The sequence below is a fragment of the Sturnus vulgaris genome, chromosome 3, assembly GCF_052056855.1.
Source record: "Sturnus vulgaris isolate bStuVul1 chromosome 3, bStuVul1.hap1, whole genome shotgun sequence".
Classification (NCBI taxonomy): Eukaryota; Metazoa; Chordata; class Aves; order Passeriformes; family Sturnidae; genus Sturnus; species Sturnus vulgaris.
In genome coordinates this window covers 56225471-56247908 of record NC_142245.1, presented here as the reverse complement: position 1 = coordinate 56247908, position 22438 = coordinate 56225471, and the positions used below count along the sequence as shown (strand labels likewise).

General features: G+C 39.5%; 1 protein-coding gene across 3 annotated transcripts in view; it reads left to right on the top strand.

The window, feature by feature from the left end:
* Nucleotides 1–3297: 3297 nt before the first annotated feature.
* SCAF8 (SR-related CTD associated factor 8) overlaps nt 3298–22438 on the top strand; it is a 151100-nt gene continuing 131959 nt past the window's right edge. For all 3 annotated transcript variants that reach the window (XM_088161703.1, XM_014886014.2, XM_014886013.2), the window contains exon 1: nt 3298–3451. In XM_088161703.1, coding sequence (XP_088017829.1) covers nt 3422–3451 — 30 coding nt within the window. In that variant the 5' untranslated portion in view covers nt 3298–3421. The remainder of the gene's footprint in view (nt 3452–22438) is intronic.

The following is a 22438-nucleotide window of genomic DNA, read 5'->3' as shown; positions in this document are numbered from 1 at the left end:
TTGATCTATTGAGTCTCTATTTGGACTTGTCTGAAGTAGAAAAAAAGCAAACATATCTCTGTTACGGAAGAAAAAGAAAAGAACAGGAGACTAAAGATGTATTCAGTCCTGCTTTTCTCTCAGAATTGCAAACCTAGGTGTTTGCATCCACACAGGAAGTGTGATCCATCATTGCAAATCCCACACATAATTCATTGACATGTTGGGAAGCAAGTGAGATTTCATCTGTAGAACTAATGTTTCTGGTATGAGTTTGATCATCTGTGCAGAGCACTGGAACTGCAGCAAGCTTGTGCTGTGCAGGGAGCTGATGCTTACTCTGCTGTGCAGCACAATGAGAAATCTCCTGCCTTTGGCATGTCAGGAGCGATACCAAGTCACTGAGCTAGAGAGCCTTGTGGGGCAAGGCCACCTTGCCCCAAAATGAGCTAGGATTTCAACACTAACACTGTTTCGATGGTACACTGTTTGTATATTTTCTTTATTAGACCATGTATAATGGTCTAATTACACTGAATATAATTTGGTCTATTAGACCAAATATAATCTGAGATGAGAAGGCTCCTTTTGAGATCAGGGATGTACTGTGCTGCTCTTCTCCTTTCTACTGCTGGAACTAAAAACGGCTGTTAAAAAGCTTTGTTACCTCAACATTTTAAGTGGTAAAAATACTTCTTTAAATGTTTATTACAGACCTACAGAAAGGAGGCTGAAAATGTGGGGAGAGGGGAACTACTCAGTTTCAAATTCAGACTCTGCTTTTGAGGTCAAGGCTTTTTGCTTGTATCCGTAAGTGTAAATCCTACCCCTCCCTCTTTCTCCTTTACTGGAAAAACTTCCATGCTTCTGGAAAAAAATATTCCTGAAAAGCAACTGAGTAGGAGTTTGTGATCACTTTGAAGCCAATTTCAAAACTTTTTAAACAAAAGCTTCTGCAGTGTGATATTCCATCCATTTTACTTGGGAAAACTGGGCTTGCTTCAGTTTCACTTAAAAGGGAAGTACTAGATCCTGGAGGACTGTTTGCAACTGCAGTACTTCAGCAAGCTTTCCAGAGGAGTACAAGATAAATAGTTACAGCAGTTACTCTTGCAGGACAATGAGTACCCTATAAAGCCTTCACAATAATTTCAACAGAGTTGTCTCTTCATATTTTATTTATTTCCCACAGGAAAAGAAAAATCAAACAAAAAAAAAAGCCCAAGCAAAACAAAACCCAAAAGAGAAACAGAGGCCTTGTCCCTCCTGGTAGGCATAGTGTGCTCCTCCTGAATCATCTGTGAAGAGGGACTGCCAGAAGGTTGCACTGAGCTCTGCAGTTCATAGAGTATCAGTGCTGCTCAGATTAGAAGGGACATGAGAAGTTGTCTAGTCCAGTCTTTGGCTCGAAGCAGGGTCAGGCTGTGAGCTCTGAATAGCTGACTAAGGTCTTTATCCCCTGGAACTTCATAAAGGGCTAGAGACTGCACAGCCTGTCTGGAAAACCTGTTCCACTGCTTGGCCATCCTCACAACCAAAAAGGCTTTTCTTGGGTTGTGTCAGAACTCCCCTGCTTTAAGTGAAGACTACTAGCTCTTGACCTCCTGCTGTGTAGGAGGCCTGCAAAGAACTTTATTCAGTTGTTTAAAAACAATCAAATGTCACTGAGCTTTATTCAGTCATTTTACCTTGCAGGCATTGCATGTCCTTCCCACCCCGCGGCTGTCTTTTTTTTTTTTCAGTCTGAACAGACACAGTTCTCATCCTAACAGGGTATTTGCTCGTCTCCTGACCCTCTTAGTGGTCTGATACTGCAAACAAGGGCAGTTGCTAGAGATGGGCTTTTTCCTTATGTAAGCCTATTGGAGGGTAAGACAGGAGGGACCTCCAATTCCTTTTATAAGGAGACTTAGTAATCTCTCTTGTTTCTGTAAGAATAGAGCTGTAGGATTCCAGATTTTCCTGCAATATTTGGCTTATCTTAATTTATGTTACCTTATTTTTTGAATAAGCCTACCTCAGTTTGAAGTTCTTGACTCAGGCCTGAAGTGGGATTTTCACTGTTCATGAAGAGCCTTTGTTACTCTGGTCTGAGGGGCACTTGTGAGACCATCAAGCCACAGAGCCTGACCTGGAGCTGTGACTGGTAAATAATGAAATGTAATTCAGAGGGGAGCTGTCATATCTCTACTGTGTCAGTGGAGTTGAAAAGACATAACCAAGCAGGGAAAAGCAGCAACTGAAGACAAACCAAGTTTTCATCTTCAGTACTTCTGAGATCCTTCAGGCTCTTCCTGGCTAAGGTGAAACACGTGGTGGTTTTGTGTTTTAGCGAATAAAAATCTATGCCCTGGAAGTAAGTCCTCCTGTTTGACAGAGCTGCTCCTGCTGGGATTTCTCAGCTAAGCAAGGTGTTTGTGCTTCAGGGAGAGGCAGGTGCTCTGCCGGTCTGTCATGGTGCTGGGGGCACGGGGAAGTGCACGCTATCTGAAACTTAACCTGGCAGTATGCCCTGAGTAGTCGAACAGAAAGGCTTTAACGCCTGGTGATGGGTTTGGAGACTTTTTGGTGTGGAATTGTTGAGTTGTAATCACGTTTTAAGTGCACTGGGGTTTGTGACTGATTTGCATTGTCTGGGTTTTCTCCTTTCCTCTTGATAAATAGTACCGATTCTTTGTGAGCTTATGGAATTATGAATTTTTCTGCCCTCCTACGCCTCTCTGATTATTTTTCCCGTTGCCTTTTTTAAAGCCTGCATGCCGTTCCCAGTTTTGCCGGCGGGCCTTGCTTGCGAGTAGAGGGAGGCTCAGCGGGCCGGGTGTGAGGAGATGAGCAATTCAGGGATCCGGAAACGGTGGAAACCGGTGACCCAAGAACTCTGGGCTTTTCCTCCCGGTGACGAAACGCAGCAGCGCTTAACACCTCGTTCCCGTAACCCTTTCCTTGCCGCCCGCTCCAGGAGGAGGAGCAGCGGGAGCAGAGCGGGCGGGGCTGAAGCGGCGCCATCCCGGCAGCGCCCGTGCGGCGGTGCGGACACTGCCCGGCAGGGGGCGCTGTAGCCGCCTGCGCCGCTCCGGCGCTGCGCTGCGAGGAGCCCCCGCGTGTCCGCCATATTGGCGCCCGCGCCGCAGCCGCCGCGCGTTGTTCCTGCATCTCCTGCCGGTGCGGCCGCCCAGAGCCCAGCGTGGGAGGGAGGGAAGGAGGGAGGGAAGGGAACGCCGGCGCCACCGGGCGGGAAGCGGGGCGAGGAGGAGACGGAAACGAGCGGGGCCCGCGTCCCCCCGCGCCCGCCCCCTGCGCCACCCGCCATGGAGAGGAGGCCGGGCGGCCCCTGAGCGAGGAGCGCACGCACGCACGGACCGAGACTTGCCCCCGCCCGGCCCGGCCCGGCCCGGCCGCCATCAGCGGAGAGAAGCCGCCCGGCTCCCGCCTCCGCCGCGACATGGAGGCTGTGAAAGCCTTTAACAGCGAGGTGTGTAACCCCCTGCCGGCGGCCTCCCCTCCTCAGGGCCGGGGAGCGGGCGGGGCCCCCGGGCCCGGCGCCTTCCCTGCCCCCTCTGCAGCGGGGCTGCTGCGGGAACTGGGGGAACTCCGGGGGGGCCCGGGGGTGCTGGAGCTCTCCTGCAGGCCGGTCTGGCGCTTCCCCCACCCCCCCCTCCTCCGTCGGGCGGGAAAGGGCCGTTGTCGCCGTCCCTGGGAAGCGGGAGGGTGGAGAGGGTAATGGAGACGTCCCCCTCCCCCCCAGCTTCTTCCGCCGTGAGGCTGGGGGCGGCTGAAGGGAAAGAATAGATCTGGCGGCGGGCTGGAGGAAGAGGAGGACGCGTGAGGAGGCCGAGGAAGAGAAGGAAAAAGAGGTCTCTTCCCGGCGCCTGGCCTGCGGTGGGGCGTGTGATGCCCGGCCAACTTCACGCAGCGGCCGAGGAGGCTGCGCTGGGCGGCGGAGGGGGGGTCCAGGCTCCCCAGGCACGGGGACTGTGCCCTTCCACGCCTTCCCTCGTCTCTCCTTCCACCCTCTTCCTCCTCGCTAATTTCATGTTTATCCGAACCCCGCCAGCGCGCACTTTTTAACACCTCGTGCAGCTAAGCTTTAAATCTGAGGAAAGGAATACAAAGGCATCGGAGGTTCGTCTCCGTGTTTAAGAGTAGTATATTCGCAGTGGTCAGGATGGAAGCAGACGTTCCCTACATGCTGCATAGAGCTCAGATCCTGCATTGAAGCACTGTACAGAGAGCGGGCTATGGCACCCAAGAATACATACGTACATATAGGCTGAGGTGTTCATACTGCACCTGGCTTCTCTTTTGTGCTGAGAGCTAATGTATATTTTATTGTGAGATGGTTCTTATGGCAACTCTGCTTAGTTGCTCTCATTGTGAGAGTATAATTTGTATTTTAAAGTTAATATACGAGCAAGAAAAACAAATACTTATTTTTTTTTCCGAAGTCCCACATTTTACGAAGTAGTTTTTAACTTATATTGACCTAGAAAGTATCAGGTCTCGTTACAATGTATACTTCTACAGATTGCTCACGTACTGAAGCTTACAGTTGCCATCTCGCTAGTCCCAGCAGGGATATAGTACAGTTTTAATGGTTTTAAGTAATGCCGTTTCATTTGACCTGTGGTGGAATAGTGTGGCAACCATGTTGTTGTTTCTACAAGCATAGTAAGATAGATTTTTAAGATGAGCAGGTACTCTCCAGTAACTCGGCAGCAGTTGGGGAGCTCTAACTTATGTGCAGTTCTAGGTGTTGCACTTCATGCAATTTGAATTCTTAAATAGAAAAAAGCACATTGTGGCCACTAGAAGAGAAATAAACAATAAACTTTTATTCCTATTTTAGTATTTGATTGATATATGTGCTATATTGTTATGGAGGGAAAAGGAAGAATCTGGTCACGAGAACATAAGTTGTACAGAACATTTTCCTTCTATATACCTATCAGCAAGAGCAGAAGTCTTCCTCTCCATGTTGAAAAACAGCTTCTGACTGACTTTGCTGAGCACTTGGGTAAAATACTGTAAAAATAAGTCTGAGACTTAAGGTGGCAGCCATGCTGAAGAGGAGGGCTTTAGATTAGGCCTTAAATTTTCTAAATGCTTAAAAAATGGTAGACAGTAGGTTATTGGAAAAGAAGATCTGACGATGTCATTTTAACCAATTTATCTGCTATGGTATAAATAGACAGCATCTCTGATTTACTCTCTGTCTGTATTTGAATGCTGGGCTACAATGATGGGAAGGTTTTAAAGATGCCATGACTAAACAAACTCCGATCCTGGAAGTAAATGCTACCAAACTTGCTACAGTTGAAGAATCCCAAGTATCATTGCTTGCCACTCTTAACATCTGTACCCAGTGCAGAACTAGACTTTAATTTAATTTTCTTTCATTTTCTCTGGTTGAACTTACCTATACACACTTTGCAATTTAGAACTGTGAAACGATCACTAAATATTTGAATTAGCTGAAGTGTATGAGTCTATATAAATGCTGTTCCTAAATGGTTTTGATTAATTTAGAAAATATGGGTACTTGTAAAATCCTGTTATTTATTTATATTATGTTTTAAGGTCATGTTAAACTCCAGAACTGACGTCTGAGTCGTGTTTTAGAGTTTTTTCGCTTAAAATAGATGTAAATTAAATTTAGCAGCAGATGGGACAGAATAAATTGTATAAAAAACTTTTACCATACTTTCTCTTATGCAGTTTGAATTCAGTTAATAATTTTACCACAGTTTATGTAACTTACTGGTGAAAACCAGATGACACTTTAGAAGAAACATTCTAATACATTTAAACACTCAAGTCTGCCAGTTGGGCACTTCTGGGGTTGATTTTTTTTGTTTGGTTTTTTAAAGGAAGGAGTTGTGTTTGGATTCTGCAGTGAAGCTAAAATAAAGACAGCTGTCCATCTAGGCAGTATAGCTAACTCCAGAATTGTATGTGAGCTGAGCAATATCTTATATTGTAACTATCCTATATGGCAATCAGGATTGAAGTGCTTAGAATAGGCTTGTCATTGATTTGATTAGAAAGAAGAATTTCAAGTTTATTTGAACAGTAACTACTGGAAATAATGGTGGCTATTGCAGAAAGTTGTTCAATGTCTAGTGATGATACATAGAGCTGTCCATGCTGTACCTAGTTGCATGTGTAAAATTAGCCCTAACGTTTCAAGTTTTGGGAAAGGTACATTTAAAGCTAAGAAATAATCAAGCTCCTAAATAAAACATGCTCAGTATTGTTTTCATGTAATGGTTGACATTTTCCTATTTGATTAAAACTGCTTGGCAACTGAAAATCGGAATAATATACAACTGACTTAATATAATGTTGAGGTAATTGGCAATGCTTTGTACCAGAGTTTATCATTTGCTACAGCTGGCACCATGAAGGCTTACCACTGCAGAACCATTTTCCTCCTGGCTTCCATTCAGGCCCTGAGTTATTTCAGAAATGTACAAAATCAGATTCAAGAACAGGTCTTGACAGAAGAGAATGCTTCAAGTGTTTAAAGTTCTCTATATGTTCTATAAAATGTATTTTGTTAAAGAGGAATTGAAATGGACTAGAGGCAAACGTGTATTCTCACAGTTCCAGTGTTCAGATGACCATGACTTAATTGCAGATGTATATAATTAAAATTCAGTATTTGTTTTATAGTCAGCTCAGTGTTAGTCTTGCTGTCATCATCAGCTCTAGGTGGCCATTGTCACATTGCTTTCAGGTACTGTACTTGAAGTTGGTTTTTCTTGCAATACTTGTCCTTTTTGCCATGGCAAGCCAAATTATTTTTCACTTTATAATGTGAAGACTATGTGGAAAAAGAGGACCAATGGATGTTTTAATTCTAAAACACATTTAATTATTTTAAAATTTATTTCTATGTTAATATGTAGAATAAATGGAAATAGTTTTACAGTCACGCAGTCACAGGATTGTAGTTTATTTTAGGGGGAATGGAGATCGCAAATTCATTTTTAAGTACAACACAAACTGAGTATTTGAAGTTATGCTTTGTTTAGCTATATTAATTGCATCTGTAAGAATTAAATAATAGGAATCTTGAAAAGACAGAGTAAAATCGACTTAGATGTTTTCTTTAAAAACTACAAAGTAATTCACTAATCTGGTTCAATTAAACAATATTTCTAATAATTTAAAGTTTATCAATATCTTTACTCACATACAGGCACGCATCTCTTTGTGTATGAGTTTCATCAAGTCTTGCTGTTCATGTTTACTGATATTTTTGGTTTTGCATTCTCTTTAAAACAAAGCAAAAATATCTCCTGCATAAGCTATGCGTGCTTTGGTCAAATCATTGAATATTGTTTTCATTTTCACTTGCTGAGACTGGTAGTTGCATCTTTGATTTACAGCTGTTTGGAAGGTTAGTAATGGTAAAATCTACTCAGGAGAGTTATATAGCGTATCTAGATTTGGAATTAACATTGTTGAATCCAATACACAATGGTTATCATGCAATGCCACAAATTTCAGTTGCATATTATGACATTGGAGAGGCAGTTGAGAAAAGGACAATTGTATATTTTAAAAAAGGTAGATAGAATAAGGCAAAGCTGGTCCCTTGAAACTCAGGAACAAGAAAGTCATGTGTCTTCTGATTCCTTTCAGAAATGCTTTGTTCACTTGAACATGTCTTGTATGAAATGCTCAGTTTCTCTTGTCTGTACAGTTGGATGCTGATACTTTAATGTATAAGAGAATTGAATAGAAAACTAAGTGTTACTACTTGAATATCTGACATCTTAAAAGTGGGATGCACATAAAGTGCTGTAATGTTAAGGTAGTGATTACTGTTTGTTTAAAGAGTGATGTGGGTTCCTATGCTTTTTCTTTTCTAGGGTGTGACAGTCATAATTAAAACTTCAGCATTGCTAGATTGGTGTTCAGTTGTTATTGACAATGAAAATGGTTGTCTTTGCATAGTTCATCATAAAGTACACTGAGCTTTTGGTGTGCATAATGCTTTTGAGAGTCAAGTAAGATGATACATAAAGTGACTGTTGCTGCTTTTGGGTTCATTCTGAAACTGATCAGTGGTAGGGACGTAGCAGATACTAAACATTTACTAGTAATGGCTGTTGTCTCTGTACATCATTTGCACATCATTTTATGTTGGCCACCTTTATCATGACAATTCTTTGGAAGACGCGTCTTAAGAGTCAGTGAGGAACAATTTCAGAAATGTAACCCTTGGAAATGACCCACACTATAAATACCAAGTATTGGAGTATGGGTGCATAAAAGTACAGAAGGCTAAACTAAATATTCTATTTCAGACTACTTTATTTAATGGCAGATTTTAAGTCAACGAGGCGGATTTTTCATGAAAGAATGCCAGTTGACGCTAAAAAAAGTTAAATTGTATGCCTCATGAAGATGCTAAATAGAGGTTGATGTTGAATAACTGGGGAAAAAGGGGATGCTTTATAAAATGAGCAGCCAGGGCTTTGATTAATGTAAGTAGGTCCTAGCAGTTATGTTCAAAAACAGTGGAAAGATGCATAAGTGAAAAGACGCTGTCAAGATTTTTTTTTTTAATTCTGCTGCATGTTTCATGTTGGCCAAAGCACCTGAAACATCTGCAGGGTTTTCTTTTCCTGGCTGCTGTGACAGTGACAAAACCTGTATCTGTTTTCTCTTTCACTATATTTTACTAGCCATAAAAAAGAGTACGACCTTTTCATATTCTCTGCTGTTTGAAGGACTGCAGCTGTGATAAGTTTAAGCTTTCTTTTTTTTGTTTATCTGATATCCCATTTATGGTCTGATACTTGTAAATTTTATTGTAGCAAATTGGGATGCAAACTTCTGGTTTTCTTTTGTCTTTTGTCAGAAGAAAAAGTGATACGTGCATCTGCATGCAGACATTCATACATCTGAAAAGTTGTTTCTGTTTTTCATTCTTAACCTCTGGGGTGGATGTGAAAAATGTCTTCTGTTTCATTTTGCTGTATAATCCTGTGTTTCTCAAAAAAAAAGCATGAATATTTATATTAATTCCCTTAAGGTGCAACAAAATCTGTAAGGATTTGTTAGTTTCCTGTTTACTGTCAGGATCATTAGGAGCTGTATCAGTGAAATATTTTACTTTGTTGTTCCCCAGCAAGCGTTGAACTTTGCTGGCTCTCAATGATTTTTTTAAAGAGTAGGGAAAGAAAGTAATTTTCTCTTCAAGATAGAGTAAGTATTAAATTGATGTTCACCTGGTTAAGTGTCTCCCTGTGTGCTGAATAAATATTTGCAGTTTTAATATCACACTTTCAAAGACTGATCTGACCTTTGATTTTCATCGGCCACAGAACTTTGACTTCTGGTCTTGTAAAGACATGCTCATGAGAGTGTGTGTTAAAGGCCCAAAATGTTAGGGTTTGGTTTTATTTTGTTGCGTGTCTTGCTCAAGAACCTTTTATTTCTGTAATGAAATAGTATAGGACAGATGTTGATAGGTTTTCAGTCTTAGATGCATAGACTTTAAATTTGTTCTTAAGCTGTGATCTAGATCAGGTCCTTGTGAGCCTGGAACAGTTGTGTTGATCTCCAGTTTCTGCAACCTCTCTGAAGTTGTGACTGGATAGTTTCAAGTATTGATCCTACTTGCTACTCGTTTAGAGAGCAGTGAGCCATTTTGCAATTTAAAACAAATGCCCTTCTGAACTGTTATAACTTCAGATCCTTTGTAACCTGCTTACCAAGATTGTACCTGGGGCTACAGTCTTTGACAGAATACTTGAAATTATCTTAGCAAGTCTTGTTGGGATTTGCCACTATTTGAGTTGTGCCCCATCCTTCGAAGTATTCCAGGGCAAATTGGATGAGACTTAGAGCAACCTGGGCTAATGGAAAGTGTCCCTGCCCATAGCAGGGAAGTTAGAACTAGATGACCTTTAAATTCTCTTCCAACCCAAAACCTTTCTATGACCAACAATCTTTTTTTCTTAGAGCAGATGTAGAAGTGGAGTCTGGTAATCCAGACGGCTTTCTTACGGGAGAAAAGCCATTCAGAATAAAAGTTTTTGATAAGGCAAGGCTTAAAAATACTTTACTGAAGTTACTCTCATAATGATATTTTTTCACTTAGGAAGAAGTCTTCTATTTTCTTGTCTGTATAACTGGTTCATCATTTTACCTCTGGACAGCTGCCAAAAAATTCATCCTGAGTGGTTCCTTCAGCCTTGGTTATAGCCCACATTCATTGCCTCAGCAGCCACTGGTGTAACTCCATTGTGAGGCCCAGGGCAGAGGTGCATAATATGTTCATATGTGCATCCAGAGTTCAGTGAGCTTGGCTTTGGAAGTTCAAAAACAACTTTTGAGAAAAGTTGAGAACAATATTAGTCCTTGTTCCTGTTCCTAACTTTTCGTAAGTTGCACGTATATTTCTATTCTTCCATTTCTTCGTATATTTCTATTCTTCCATTTCTTCGCTTCTTTAGAGCTACTTTTCTGTAGTATTTCTCAGGGAGCACTGACAATAGCAGTAGTTAGGTAGGTAATTTTATTAACCTTATTCAGGAGCTGTTTCTACATTTTAGAGTACATGCTCTTTAAGGCAAAAAACCACAATGTCCAGTTACTGCTGTACTAGTATTTTATATATATTTATATATTACCTATTCTTGTCATATGTACTGATCAAAAGAAGACATTTTTATAAATGTAATTTAAAATGAATTGTTAACATTTAGAGGGAGTAAGAAGAAATGAGTGCATTGTCACCGTGACCCTCTATCAGATTTATCTCTACCAGAAATGCATATTTCTTGTAATAGCCTGCTGTTTCTGCTGTTAGGCTTTTGGGAAGTGAGCTGGCATTTGTACAAAGAAGGTGACTACTATGGATATACAACAACTTATTTTGTTCCCACTTCTTTTTGCAAGAGTTTGCCTTCATAACTTAGCTGGTTTTACTGGGTACGGTTTTTGATTGCATGAGGTTGTTATTTTCTCCTGTCTTTGGTTAGATGAGTGGGTGGCTGATTCTTTGACATGCAGAAATATAATGCACATGCGTAATTTACTAAACTACATGTGTGGAAGGTGAGGCTTGGCACCTTTGTCAATGTGTTTGCCCTTGATGGTTTTGAGGGCTGGCAGAGAGTGTCTGGCTCCCGTTTAAAATGAAGGCACAAAAGAAGATGTGCCCTAAAGAAGAGTGATGGAGCTGAGATCCAGGAGGCAGTAGTAGGAAGGAAAGGTGGTTTGGGTGGATGGTGGCTGAGCAGTAAAACAGTGAAGGGTAACAACACCTGAAAGGTTGAAGCCACCTACTTTTGTAGCCTTGAGCTTGTTTATTGTAAGATAATGTTTATAACAGTAATTTTAAAAGATTGAAGTAAATAGTGCTTTATAAAAAATTATAACAGCTAAACAAGGTGCACTGTCTTTATGCAAGGAGGTGAATAGCTGTCTTACATATTTGAATTGGAATTTATTATTGAAATAACATGCATTTTTCGGAAAGGTAATTTAGAAGATCCATCATTTTGCGTTGTTCAGTCTAGGACTCAGTGTTTCCAAATAATTAGTTCAGAGTTGACTGGTAAGGGTTTCCTTACTTCTTTCTTTTTTTTTTTTTTTCTTCCATCTTCAGTATTTATTAGTTACTTTCAAAAAATTAAGTAGAATTAATAATGTGCATTCTTTGCTTTTCACCCCTGTTATTCTGTAGTTTGGTTTTTTGTCTAAAGTGCAAGGTACTGTAAATTGCTTTCGCTATAAAACTCTTGCTTTCAGAATGTTGGCCTTGTGGCAGGACTTTATGGAGATCTCAGTGCATAATTTAGAAATTACCATAGATAAAAATACAGTTCTAATATTTTGCTAGTGATGTGATTGCAGTTTTAAAAAGAGAAATAATAATAGTTATAGATGATTTTAGCTTTTTCAGATGGTAAGTCGAAAGAGCTTAAAATACATTAACCAGGTTGTTGGAAGCCGCTGGAAAGACCTAATCAAATCAAAGTCTTTCAGAATATCAAATATTAACAAAATACTAACTGTACATGTAAACAAAACAAAGCTGATTCACATGAAAAGGAGTAGCTTCAGATAATGTTGATCTTCATAACTTGGTTACCAGATATGCAGTAGTAACCACTTGCTTCTTAATTTTCACAAGAGTGAAGTGGAGCATTTAACAGGAAATGAAGACCATTTATATGACAAATATATTGGTCAAAGAAGTCCAATCCGGTACAAAGTGTGATCACTTTGTCTTTTTAATTTTGAATCATTAACTTTCATTGTGAATGCAGGGGTTTTAAACTATATCCAAGGATTTTGAAATCAACACAAGACAGTTTTTGTCATGAGCGCTCAAAACTGTTGGCAGAGAAAATGTGTGAGTTTGATTTTCAAAATGTTTAAGATCTGTTCCTGTATTTCATATCTCAGAATTGTAGAGGTGTGATTGTAGTTAGACTTCTCTAAGCCTTTTAACTCTGTGTTATGACACACTTTATCAAACTAGTGCATTGGAACAAGGACAAAGGGTACTTCTCCAGTGTGGGCAGCCCCCAAGCTTGCATCTGGAAATCTCTGAAGGCTGATATTGTGACAGAAGCTGATCCGTTTTCCTCTTGATCTAGAATTAGCTATATAATAATGATAAAATGTTTATGATGGAAATTAGCAATATGTCAGGACAGATGAGAAAATTACTTGAAGTGAAATGCTCCCGTTATTTTCCTAGTTTTCTTGCATGATACTGTTATCTGGATCTTTTGATCAATCCTTCCTTTCTGTTATTGGGAGTTCAGGCATTGGTGAATTGCTCACTCTTACCTACCTATTTCATTTGGTCCGTTTAGGTCTTCCTAAGCTTTTTGTTCCTATGCAGCAAACACCCTAAGTTACTATGAAGAGAAAAAGTGGAATTGTATTTTATGACTTAAAAATGGCTAAGAGCTAATGGAGTATGTTCTAGAGATTATCTGACGTAAGCATCTGTTTTGCAGATGTGTAGAGGTCAGGAAAATTGAGCCAAATCCAGGTGGTTTCTTTAAATTCCAGTTATGTGTTTATATTTGTACAAAGCAGACTGTACCAAGAGAACTTAGGAGCTCTCTTTGAAAGGAGTAATGGTGAGGGTTTAAAGAAAATGGTAAATGGGCTGGTGGCTCAAATATGTAAAAACTAAAATGGAATTTTGTCATTCCATCTCAAATTGTTTGGGTTCAGTAAACTTGAAAGTCATAATTGTGTTTCCTTAAAACAAAAGAAGTAGGAGAAACACTACACAAATGCATTGGTGCTAACACCTGACTGTGTGCTGTTATCTGATGGGCTAGAGGGACTGCTGTATTACCTTTGCATCTTACTTCACTTAGTTTCTTGTGAAGTAGTTGGTATATATTTAAATGTCCTCTTTAAACATAAACAGTGGTGTATAATGCAACTGATGTGTAGGGAGGGGCTGAGTTTTTCATGTGAGTGTCATTGATTGCTTTCAAATTTTTTAAGGGACTTAGATATCAAGGAAACTGACTATTATTTTATATTTGTTAATTAAAACCACGTGTCATGTACTTTGTTTTTGACAACAGTTGTATTAAGGTAGTTGCTGTTGTGTTGCAACCCGCTCATTCTGTATGTTTTTAATGTTGAATTTTGGCAACTCCTTTTGGTTGATAACTGAAAGAACAGATCTTTTTTTCCTCCAAACTGAAATACCTTATGCTGAAAGGAACATCTGCCATTCTGGTCATCCTGCATGTACATCTATGGTATATTTTTTAATATTTATATGCAGCACTGAGGGTAACAAAGTGCTGACAGGCTTTAAATAGTGGTTCTCATAGGTAGGTCCTACTCAGCATCATTTTAAAATCCTAATCACTGAGAGACAAGGGCATGCAATTTGATTTTGAGTAACTTCCAAGAAATTAAACTTCAGGAAAGTGTGTAAAATGTAACGTAACAGAAATTTGTTGGTAAGTGTCCTTTTTTCTAAGCAATAGATGACACTACTCTTCTTGTTAATATTTAGTAAGCGATTCACTATTTCTTTATTTCCAATTGGATTTGATTTATTTCAATGCTATTGAAATATGAAAGAAGTTAACCTAATTTATTAAGATAGTATGATTTGGTTTGACTTCCAAGTATTTATTTTGGGTTTTTTTGCATTGGAATTGCAGATACTTGTTAGTATATATGTTTTCTGGTTAGTGTCATGTCATTATTTGATGTCTTTTTAATGTTGTGTCCTGATAGCAGCCAGAGAAAACTTTAAAAATATTTCTGTAGAGAGATTTGTAACTGATATCCCTCACACTGGTCATAATCTCATACTTAACAGATGGGCTGATGTATCAGCATCAAAATGTTTATTCCCTTAGCTGCTGTATCAGTGTTACAGAGATTTATCTGTGTGAATATGTATCTCCTTAGACTAGAGCTGTTCACAGCTTTCAAGCCTTCTCAAATTATATGACAAAATTATACGAAAAATTATTTCCTAGCTGCTTTCCTTGTCTTTATAGGATGTGGCAGAGGTATATAAAAAAGAAATATATTATTTATGAAGCTTTTAAAATTTTAATAAAGTTAGTACTTCTTTCTATTTTTTATTCAAAATTTTTGGTACAGGAACAGGTGTCTGGCTTTTTTGCCCGTTGAATAAGAGCACTGATAGATGTTGAAATTAAGTGCTAGGCTTTGTAGAAGTGCAGTGTGCCATTGCCCTCCCAAAGATATGTGTAGTAACTTGCTCTATAAGCGACTGCCCATCCTTGGGGATGTAAGTTCATGTGCATGATGTCTGGTCTTACTTGAGAAGCTTTAGGCTGTAGCTTAGCAGCATGTAGTACTGCCTTGTAAACTACAGCTGTGTGCAGCAGATTTTGCTTTTTACAGGCATTTGCAGTAGATTTCACTTCAAGTACTTTTTTGATTACCATTGTAATTATAAAACTGTTGTTTGCCATAGTGGATGATGAAAATTTGAGATGTGCTGATAAATTCCATTACTTTCAGTAGGCCTTCTCTTAAAGATCTCTTTTCTTAACAGAATTAAAGAAAAAAATACAGAGCAGAAGTTCACTGGTGTATGTGTAGCATCAACCTGATATTTTGCATTTCCCCCCGGTCCCAACATATAATTCATATAGCTCGTTAGATCTTTAAGGAAGCCTATATTTTTTCCCCAAAGTTTGGAAAGAGGACTTGGTTTATTTAAAATTATATTGGAGAAAATGAATATTAACCTTTATATACATTGGAATATTGCCTTGTATGTAGTGACTTAGCTCTCCCCATCATTACTTTTTGCTGTACAAATCATTATACTGTTTTATCAGATAGAGGAAAATACAGACTTGTGAATATAATGAACTGGCTTTAATTGCTGGCTTGGTCCTGATACGAAGATGTACATTTCTGTAGGAAAAAGTCTTAGAAACCACTTTTAGCACGATTACTTTGATCATCTTTAAGACTTCTAATGCTATCTGTGTAATAATCTTTTACGTGCTTTACATGGACATTTGTCATCTGATCCTTACTTTGTAAGAGCATGACCCTGTGAATTGCTTTCATTGAGACAAATTAGGATTTGTAGCAAGTGTATCTTTGTGGACTCATTTTGTCCCTGAAGTGCCATTCAGATTCAGGTCTTCCCTATAAGGTTTTCCTGTGATTTACATTCAGCATTTAATTAAACATGCATATTTCTATTGAAGGTGTATTGATTGTCCCCCACCTAATTATCAAAATGCCTGTGTGTGTACGACATGGTTGGATGGAATTGTCATACAGGAAACCAGTGAAACAACTTCCCCCCACACAAATTCACTGTAAATTTTGTCTGGTCTTTTTTTTAAATGGGTTGAGAAGATGAATGTTCATTTATATTTTGTAGTTTCCTGTGTTGTTGTTTGGAGCTGAGCATGTTCAGTCATCTAGAATGCTTGAGGCAGGCAGAATAGTCTTGTCCACAGCTTTCTAGAAGAACCTGATAGATCATTGACATTGAAATCAAATGTACGCTACTGTTAAGTGTGCTGTCTTGAAAAAAACACTGACATTTTTTACAGTAACTTGAAAGTATTCTCTTTACTTTGGCTATGCTTTTTCTCTCAGAGGAAAGTAAAATTATTCCCCAAAGATCATACAGGAATCATGCATTAATGCTCTAACTTAAGTATTGAACTTTTTTTTTTCAAAACCTGAGCTAACAGTTTGAAAATGGTTTACCTTACCCGTACAGTCAGACCCCCTGTGACTTGTCATTGATTGTGTAACTCTTGTCTCATCCCCTCTTGTTCCCCCCTACCCCATTCTGTAGAATTTTAGTCTTTGTTCCTTCCTGTCCTAGTGTGATAATGCCATCTTCATTTAGGGAGGAGATGTTTCATCTTTTATTTTCTAAGTAAGGTGCCATAATTCAAGAACGGGCAAGTACAAAACAAGGCTTACATATATAAATGTACATGTATACATTTTTAATGTATATTTGCAGTTTTGTTGTTGGTTTTTTTTAATGAGGGTTTAACCTTTCAGTTTATTTTAAGTCCCTCCATCTTAACTGAAGCAACATTCTCCCAAATGTTGTGTTTGTGTTGCGGTGACTGCTCAGCAGAGCCTTTGTGTCAGAGTGACTCTTGGGTGAATAAATAGATCACTGGAGCAGTGCTCTTTTCTGGGCAAATATTAGGAGACTGTTTCTTCTCTTGAGATGGTAGAATAGATGGGAGATAAATTTTGCTTTGATTGAGATCAGCATATTCTTTTTTCTGCTGCAAAATCAGTTACTAAATGAATAGGAAAAATTAATTGATCCATCAACTTGTAAGGTGGTTTTAAAATTTGGTTTTATTATGTATGTACATTCATTATCAGGTGATAGATATGCAGTTGTTTGGAGGGAAATTCTTAATGTACATTTTAAAAAGAGACTCAACACACTGTGGTGCTTTCCACAGCAATGCCTCAGATTTTAACAGCAAATGTTTGTACTTACTGGGTTTTCATATAAGAAATGGAGCAAATACATTCACTTTGCAAATCTTTACAACAGGGAACTTAAAAAGATAAGTAGAAAAAACAGTTTGACCTGGTGGTCAAATATGTTTCCGTAGTAATCAGACATTTAAAGATACTGATCAGGTTTTGCCTTTGAGCAAATGTTTCGTATGAGTCAATGTATATTCAGAAAAACAGTAAGTGGCTAGTAAATGGAAGATTTTTTTCATAATTCACAGAATCATATGGTAGCTCAGCTCTAAAGCATGGGTTTTTTTAAGTTTACGTATGGGTTTCTGTCTGCTCATTTTCTTTGTTCTTTCAGCTTGTAAATGTGAACTGGCCTGTTTCAAAACCTCTGAAACTTCTGGTTTTATCTGGTGGCACTTGAAGATTACAGTGTTTCACTTTCGACCCTCTGAAATGAACTGTATTTCTACTGTGAAAAAAAATGCAGCTGCTTTATGTGATAAGGCTCAAACTTCATTTGAATAAGACCTTTTAAATGGAGAGCTACATTTTGTATTAACATACAGATAGCTGACTGTAATTCATACAGTTATCTGAAAGAGTGTGTGTGTTTCACTATGGTATCAGGGCACAGACTTAACAAGTTCGTGGTGACAGTTTAGGTTCTGAGTTAATTCCCTCTGGGGCATGCCAGAGCTACACTTCCGAGCTTAGGACAACCACACTGGGCAGTTTGGAACCACATCAACAGCCTGACTTGCTCTCTCTCTGCTCATCTCATGTGGTATGTTCCTCGGGTGAGGAAGATCCTTCCCAGTTATCTTCACTACTGAGGTTGTATTGACATATGCCTCTCCTTGGTAATCCTGTTTGCCAGCTGAAGAACCTTTGTTCTTCACTTGAAAGCTTCTCCACAGTTTTAGTTATCCCTGATGATTTCACGCCAGTCTTGGAGATTGCACAGTTGAGAGTGCCCTGTAGGTTAGTACCGTTGCCTAAATAATGTGTCTAAATGTTCTAAGTATCCATTTACAACTGGGATTTTTCTGATTTACTCTTGAGTTGATATCTTCAATTCAATTTCTCATGTATCAGCAGATCTCTTTGCTGAATGGCAATAGCCATCTTCAAAGCCAGTGTCCACTACTTCCTGTGTACTTGAGCTTAATTTTTCTGCCTGATTATTACTTGGTAGTGTCACCAATGTTCCTTTTCAGCTTTTGATAGTCTTTGTCCTAACCATAATATAGGTCACAGTAGGCACAAGTGGGTTCTGTTGGGACTTCCCTTTACTGTGCACCAAATGACTGTTCGTTCAAATTGTTTACTGCTGTTATTTGTTATGCAAGGGCCTGTTCAGGACAGCTTAGTTTCTTGGGAGCCTTTTGTGAGAGAACTTTGGTAAATATGTTTTGGTGGTCCAGTTGGTCTTATATCAGTGATTTCTCACTGTGCTCATGGAGTCTTTCAGAGAAGAACAATATACTGTGATGTGGCTTTTCCTTACAACAGCTGCATGGTATTATCTGTGTCCCCACTCACACTTTTATTTTGAGTAATTTATGCGATTTTTTTTTTGGTACAAACATTTAACCTAACTGATCAGTTGTTTCCTAATTCTGCCCTTGACCACCTGTCAGAAATTCATGTTGCTTTTCCTGTCTTTCAGAGATATAAGATCGAGACTGTTTTAAATGAGAGTTCATGAATCACAGCTACCAAGTCTTTAATTCTAAGAGTTCTGTTCTAATACTTTGTTATTTTTCACATTGTTAGTTTGTTATTTACCTTCTTGTAAACACACTTCAGGAGGATTCTGGTGTGGGATAAGTTTTTCCTTAGTGTGCAGATCTAAAAAAAAGGGGGGAGGCGGTGTCTTTTTCTGTAGGGCATTATTTCCTATGAGTTCTCCTGTAAGTGCTGATTGTCCTGGACAAGCATTTTAGTAGATTTCCTATTCCTTCTATCTTCTGAAAAGTACTGATTTTCATGCGTTCTCCTGTTTGTTTCTCAAACTTGATCTTGACTTCACTATATTTTGCTTGTACATTACCAGCCAGAGTTTATGGTCACTCCCACTCTTCCCCATCCCTTCGAATATTACTTCTGATTTTGTCAAGTGTATAATTTTATTTCAGAGAGTTTATTTGACTTTACTGTTTAGCCATGTTGCTTCTTTTTTTCCTGCTTTATTTAGAAACTTATTTTATGTGAGTGCAAGCGGTTGCCTTCTGCAAATGAGCATGAGTGTCTTACAAAACTAAGACACTGGTCTTAGAGAGCAAACTGGTTTAGCTAAGCATCTGTAGGAAAGGGCATACAGGAAAAATTATGCTAGGATATAAGCACAAATTTTTAAAATAATGCATGTGTCTTTAACTCCTTATCCTTCAAATTCCAAGTGTCTTAAAAGAATCATCTATGCTGGATGAAAAACATAAGTTTTCATTACTAGAGAGGCAACCAAGTCTCTAGTCAGCCTTAGCAGTAAGAGAAAATGGGTTTGGTGGATGGACTTTTTGATGGATAAGGAGCTGGCTGGGTGTGAATATCCAAAAAGTTGTAGCTGATGGCTGCAGTGTCCAAATGGAGACCAGTATGATGTTCTGCAGGTGTCCACACTGGGATTGATACTATTTAATATATTTTTTGATGATATAGACAGTGGAATTGAATGGAACCTCAGCACTGAGATGCAGTTGATGCACTTGAGGAATGACATCCAGAAGGAGCCTGACAGACTTGAGGGGAGAGCCCATGCAAACTTCATATTGAGCAAGGGCAAGTGCAGGGTCCTTCTGCACCTGGGTCAAGGCAATCACCAGTCTTTTCAAGTGAATAAAATTTTCAGAATTAATGTTTGTAGTAAATTAAAAGATTCTTGAAGACAATTAAGGGAAAATAATTTTTGAGGAGTTATTTTCTTGGCTTCTTCCAGGTATTAAATGTGGGATATGTGTGTTTTTTAAATGGCTGTTAAAATCTGTAATAGATATATCCATTGTCCAAAAAGCCTCTTTCTACAGAAATACTGTCTTACTCTTTTTATTGATTGCCTTCAACCATCACCTTTTCCCCCTTGAATTATCAGTCCTTAATGCTAAATTTGCCTCTTTACTACCTGGAATAAAGTAGTGGGATGTTGGCTTTTGGCATATTCCTGGTAAGTGGTGCTAAGATACCTGACTGCACACAGCTGATGTCTCAGAGTCAGTTGTGTGCAACTCTTGCTTGTTTCCCAGCACTGTCTAATGGCTTTCTTGATACTTTGAACTGCCCCATTAGGGCCCAGGTTACTCAAAGCTGATGGCCTGGTCAGGTGTGGTCCCTGTGAGTATCTGTGTGAGTCAGTGGTTCTCCCTCCTTACAGCTGTGTGTGTTGTAGGTGAAGGAGCTCCTGTGCCAGTCTCATCTGGGACTCTTTTTAGATTGGCAAGATTGGATTCCTCAATCTAGGTTGATTTCATATTTGCTCATGCAAATTGCTTTTACTAATTAGTGTTTTGGGCTTGAGAATGCTGACCAGGAATACTCAAAATGACTCTGCTAAGGAACAGGATAGAAACAAAAAGTTTTTGGTGCTGTAGTGTTTCCGGATTTTAGTTGTAATTGCACAACATCCAGCCAAACAGTAGCCAGGATGGATTATGACATTTGGGTAATTACCTGTGAGTAACTAGAAGCTGAACAGTGAGCTGTAAAACTCACTGTCTCCCACAGAATACTCCTGGAAAATCTGGCAGCGCACAGCTTGGACAGGATCACTCTGTGCTGGGTTAAGAACTGGCTGGATGGCCGGGCCCAGAGAGTGGTGGTGAATGGTGCTGCATCCAGCTGGTGGCCAGTCACCAGTAGTGTCCCCCAGGGGCCTGTGCTGGAGCCAGTTCTCTTCAGTGTTTCTACTGATGACATGGATGAGGGTATTGAGTCTTCCATTAGTAAATTTACAGACAACACCAAGCTGGGAGTGTGTGTCAATCTGTTGGAAAGTAGGAGGGCTCTGCAGAGACCTGAAACAGTTGGATAGATGGGCAGAGTCCAGTAGGATGAAGTTTAATAAATCCAAGTGCTGAGTTCTGCATTTTGGCCACAATAACCAGTGTTACAGGCTGGGCACAGTGTGGCTGGACAGTGCCCAGGCAGAAAGGGACCTGAGGGTACTGATCAACAGCTGACTGAACATGAGCCAGCAGTGTGTCCTGGTGGCCTAGAACGCCAATGGCACCTGGCCTGTATCAGGAATAGTGTGGCCAGCAGGAGCAGAGAGGTCATTCTCCCCCTGTACTTTGCACTGGTGAGGTCACACCTTGAATGCTGTATCCAGTTCTGAGCCCCTCAGTTTAGGAAGGACATTGAGACACTGGAGCGCGTCCAGAGGAGGCAACGAGGCTGGAGAGGGGTTTGGAACACAAACCCTGTGAGGAATGACTGAGGCAGCTGGGAGTGTTTAGTCTGGAGAAAAGGAGACTCAGGGGTGACCTTATAATTTCCCAAAAGGCACTTGTAGTCATTTGGGGGTTGGTCTCTTTCTCCATGCAGCGACTGATAGAATGAGAGGACACAGTCCTAAGCTGTGCCAAGGGAAATATAGGTTGGATGTTAGGAAAAAGTTTCTTATGGAAGGAGTGATCAAGTACTAGAACTGTCCGCCAGAGGAGGTGGTAGAGTCACCATCACTTGATATGTTTAAAAAAAGACTGGATGTGGCACTCGGTGCCATGGTTTAGTTGAGGTGTTAGGGCATAGGTTGGACTCGATGTACTTGAAGGTCTCTTCCAACATATAGTCATTCTGTGAAAATAGAGAAGAAGCTGGTTGGAGACTCTTGGGATTTTGCCTTTCTTCTCCCTTTCCCCCACGGTGGTGAAGAGCATACATTTTAGAAATGTATTGCTTTTTGTTATGTGAGCAGTATGTAAATAATTCAGAGTATTTTGCAACAGCAATTAGCATTAGCATTAGTAGAAAGTAGTAACAGTTGTTTTGAAAGTGGATGTCTAGCTGTGAACTGGTTATAATTTCACAGTTTTAATGGAAATCCTTTCAAGCTGAGAAGACAGACACATGCTTGGACAAACCAATTTTTTTCACTTTGTGTTTTGACAACTATAGGAGGTTTTGGTAAAAACTGATTTTGACAGGAAAGGATAGAAAAAAGCATCTCATGTTTGTGAGGAGAACAAATCCTTGTCTCTTGGAAACTCAAGTATGATGAAAGAATATCTACTTGTTACCTTCAGTGATAAATTATTATAAACAACTTGGGGAGCATGAACTATATTTAAGATTGTCTAATCCTTTCTACTGTGTGATCCTATTCACTCTTACGGTTTGCTTTATTAAATATAACCAATTCTAAACTATGTTTTCTGAGCTAGCAGTTTGCCACAAATTGAGCAAATATTAGGAAGTTAAAGATACTTTTAATATCTGTATGGGTAAAAATCTCATACATTATATTACATTTCTCAAGCTGTATAGGAAAGGA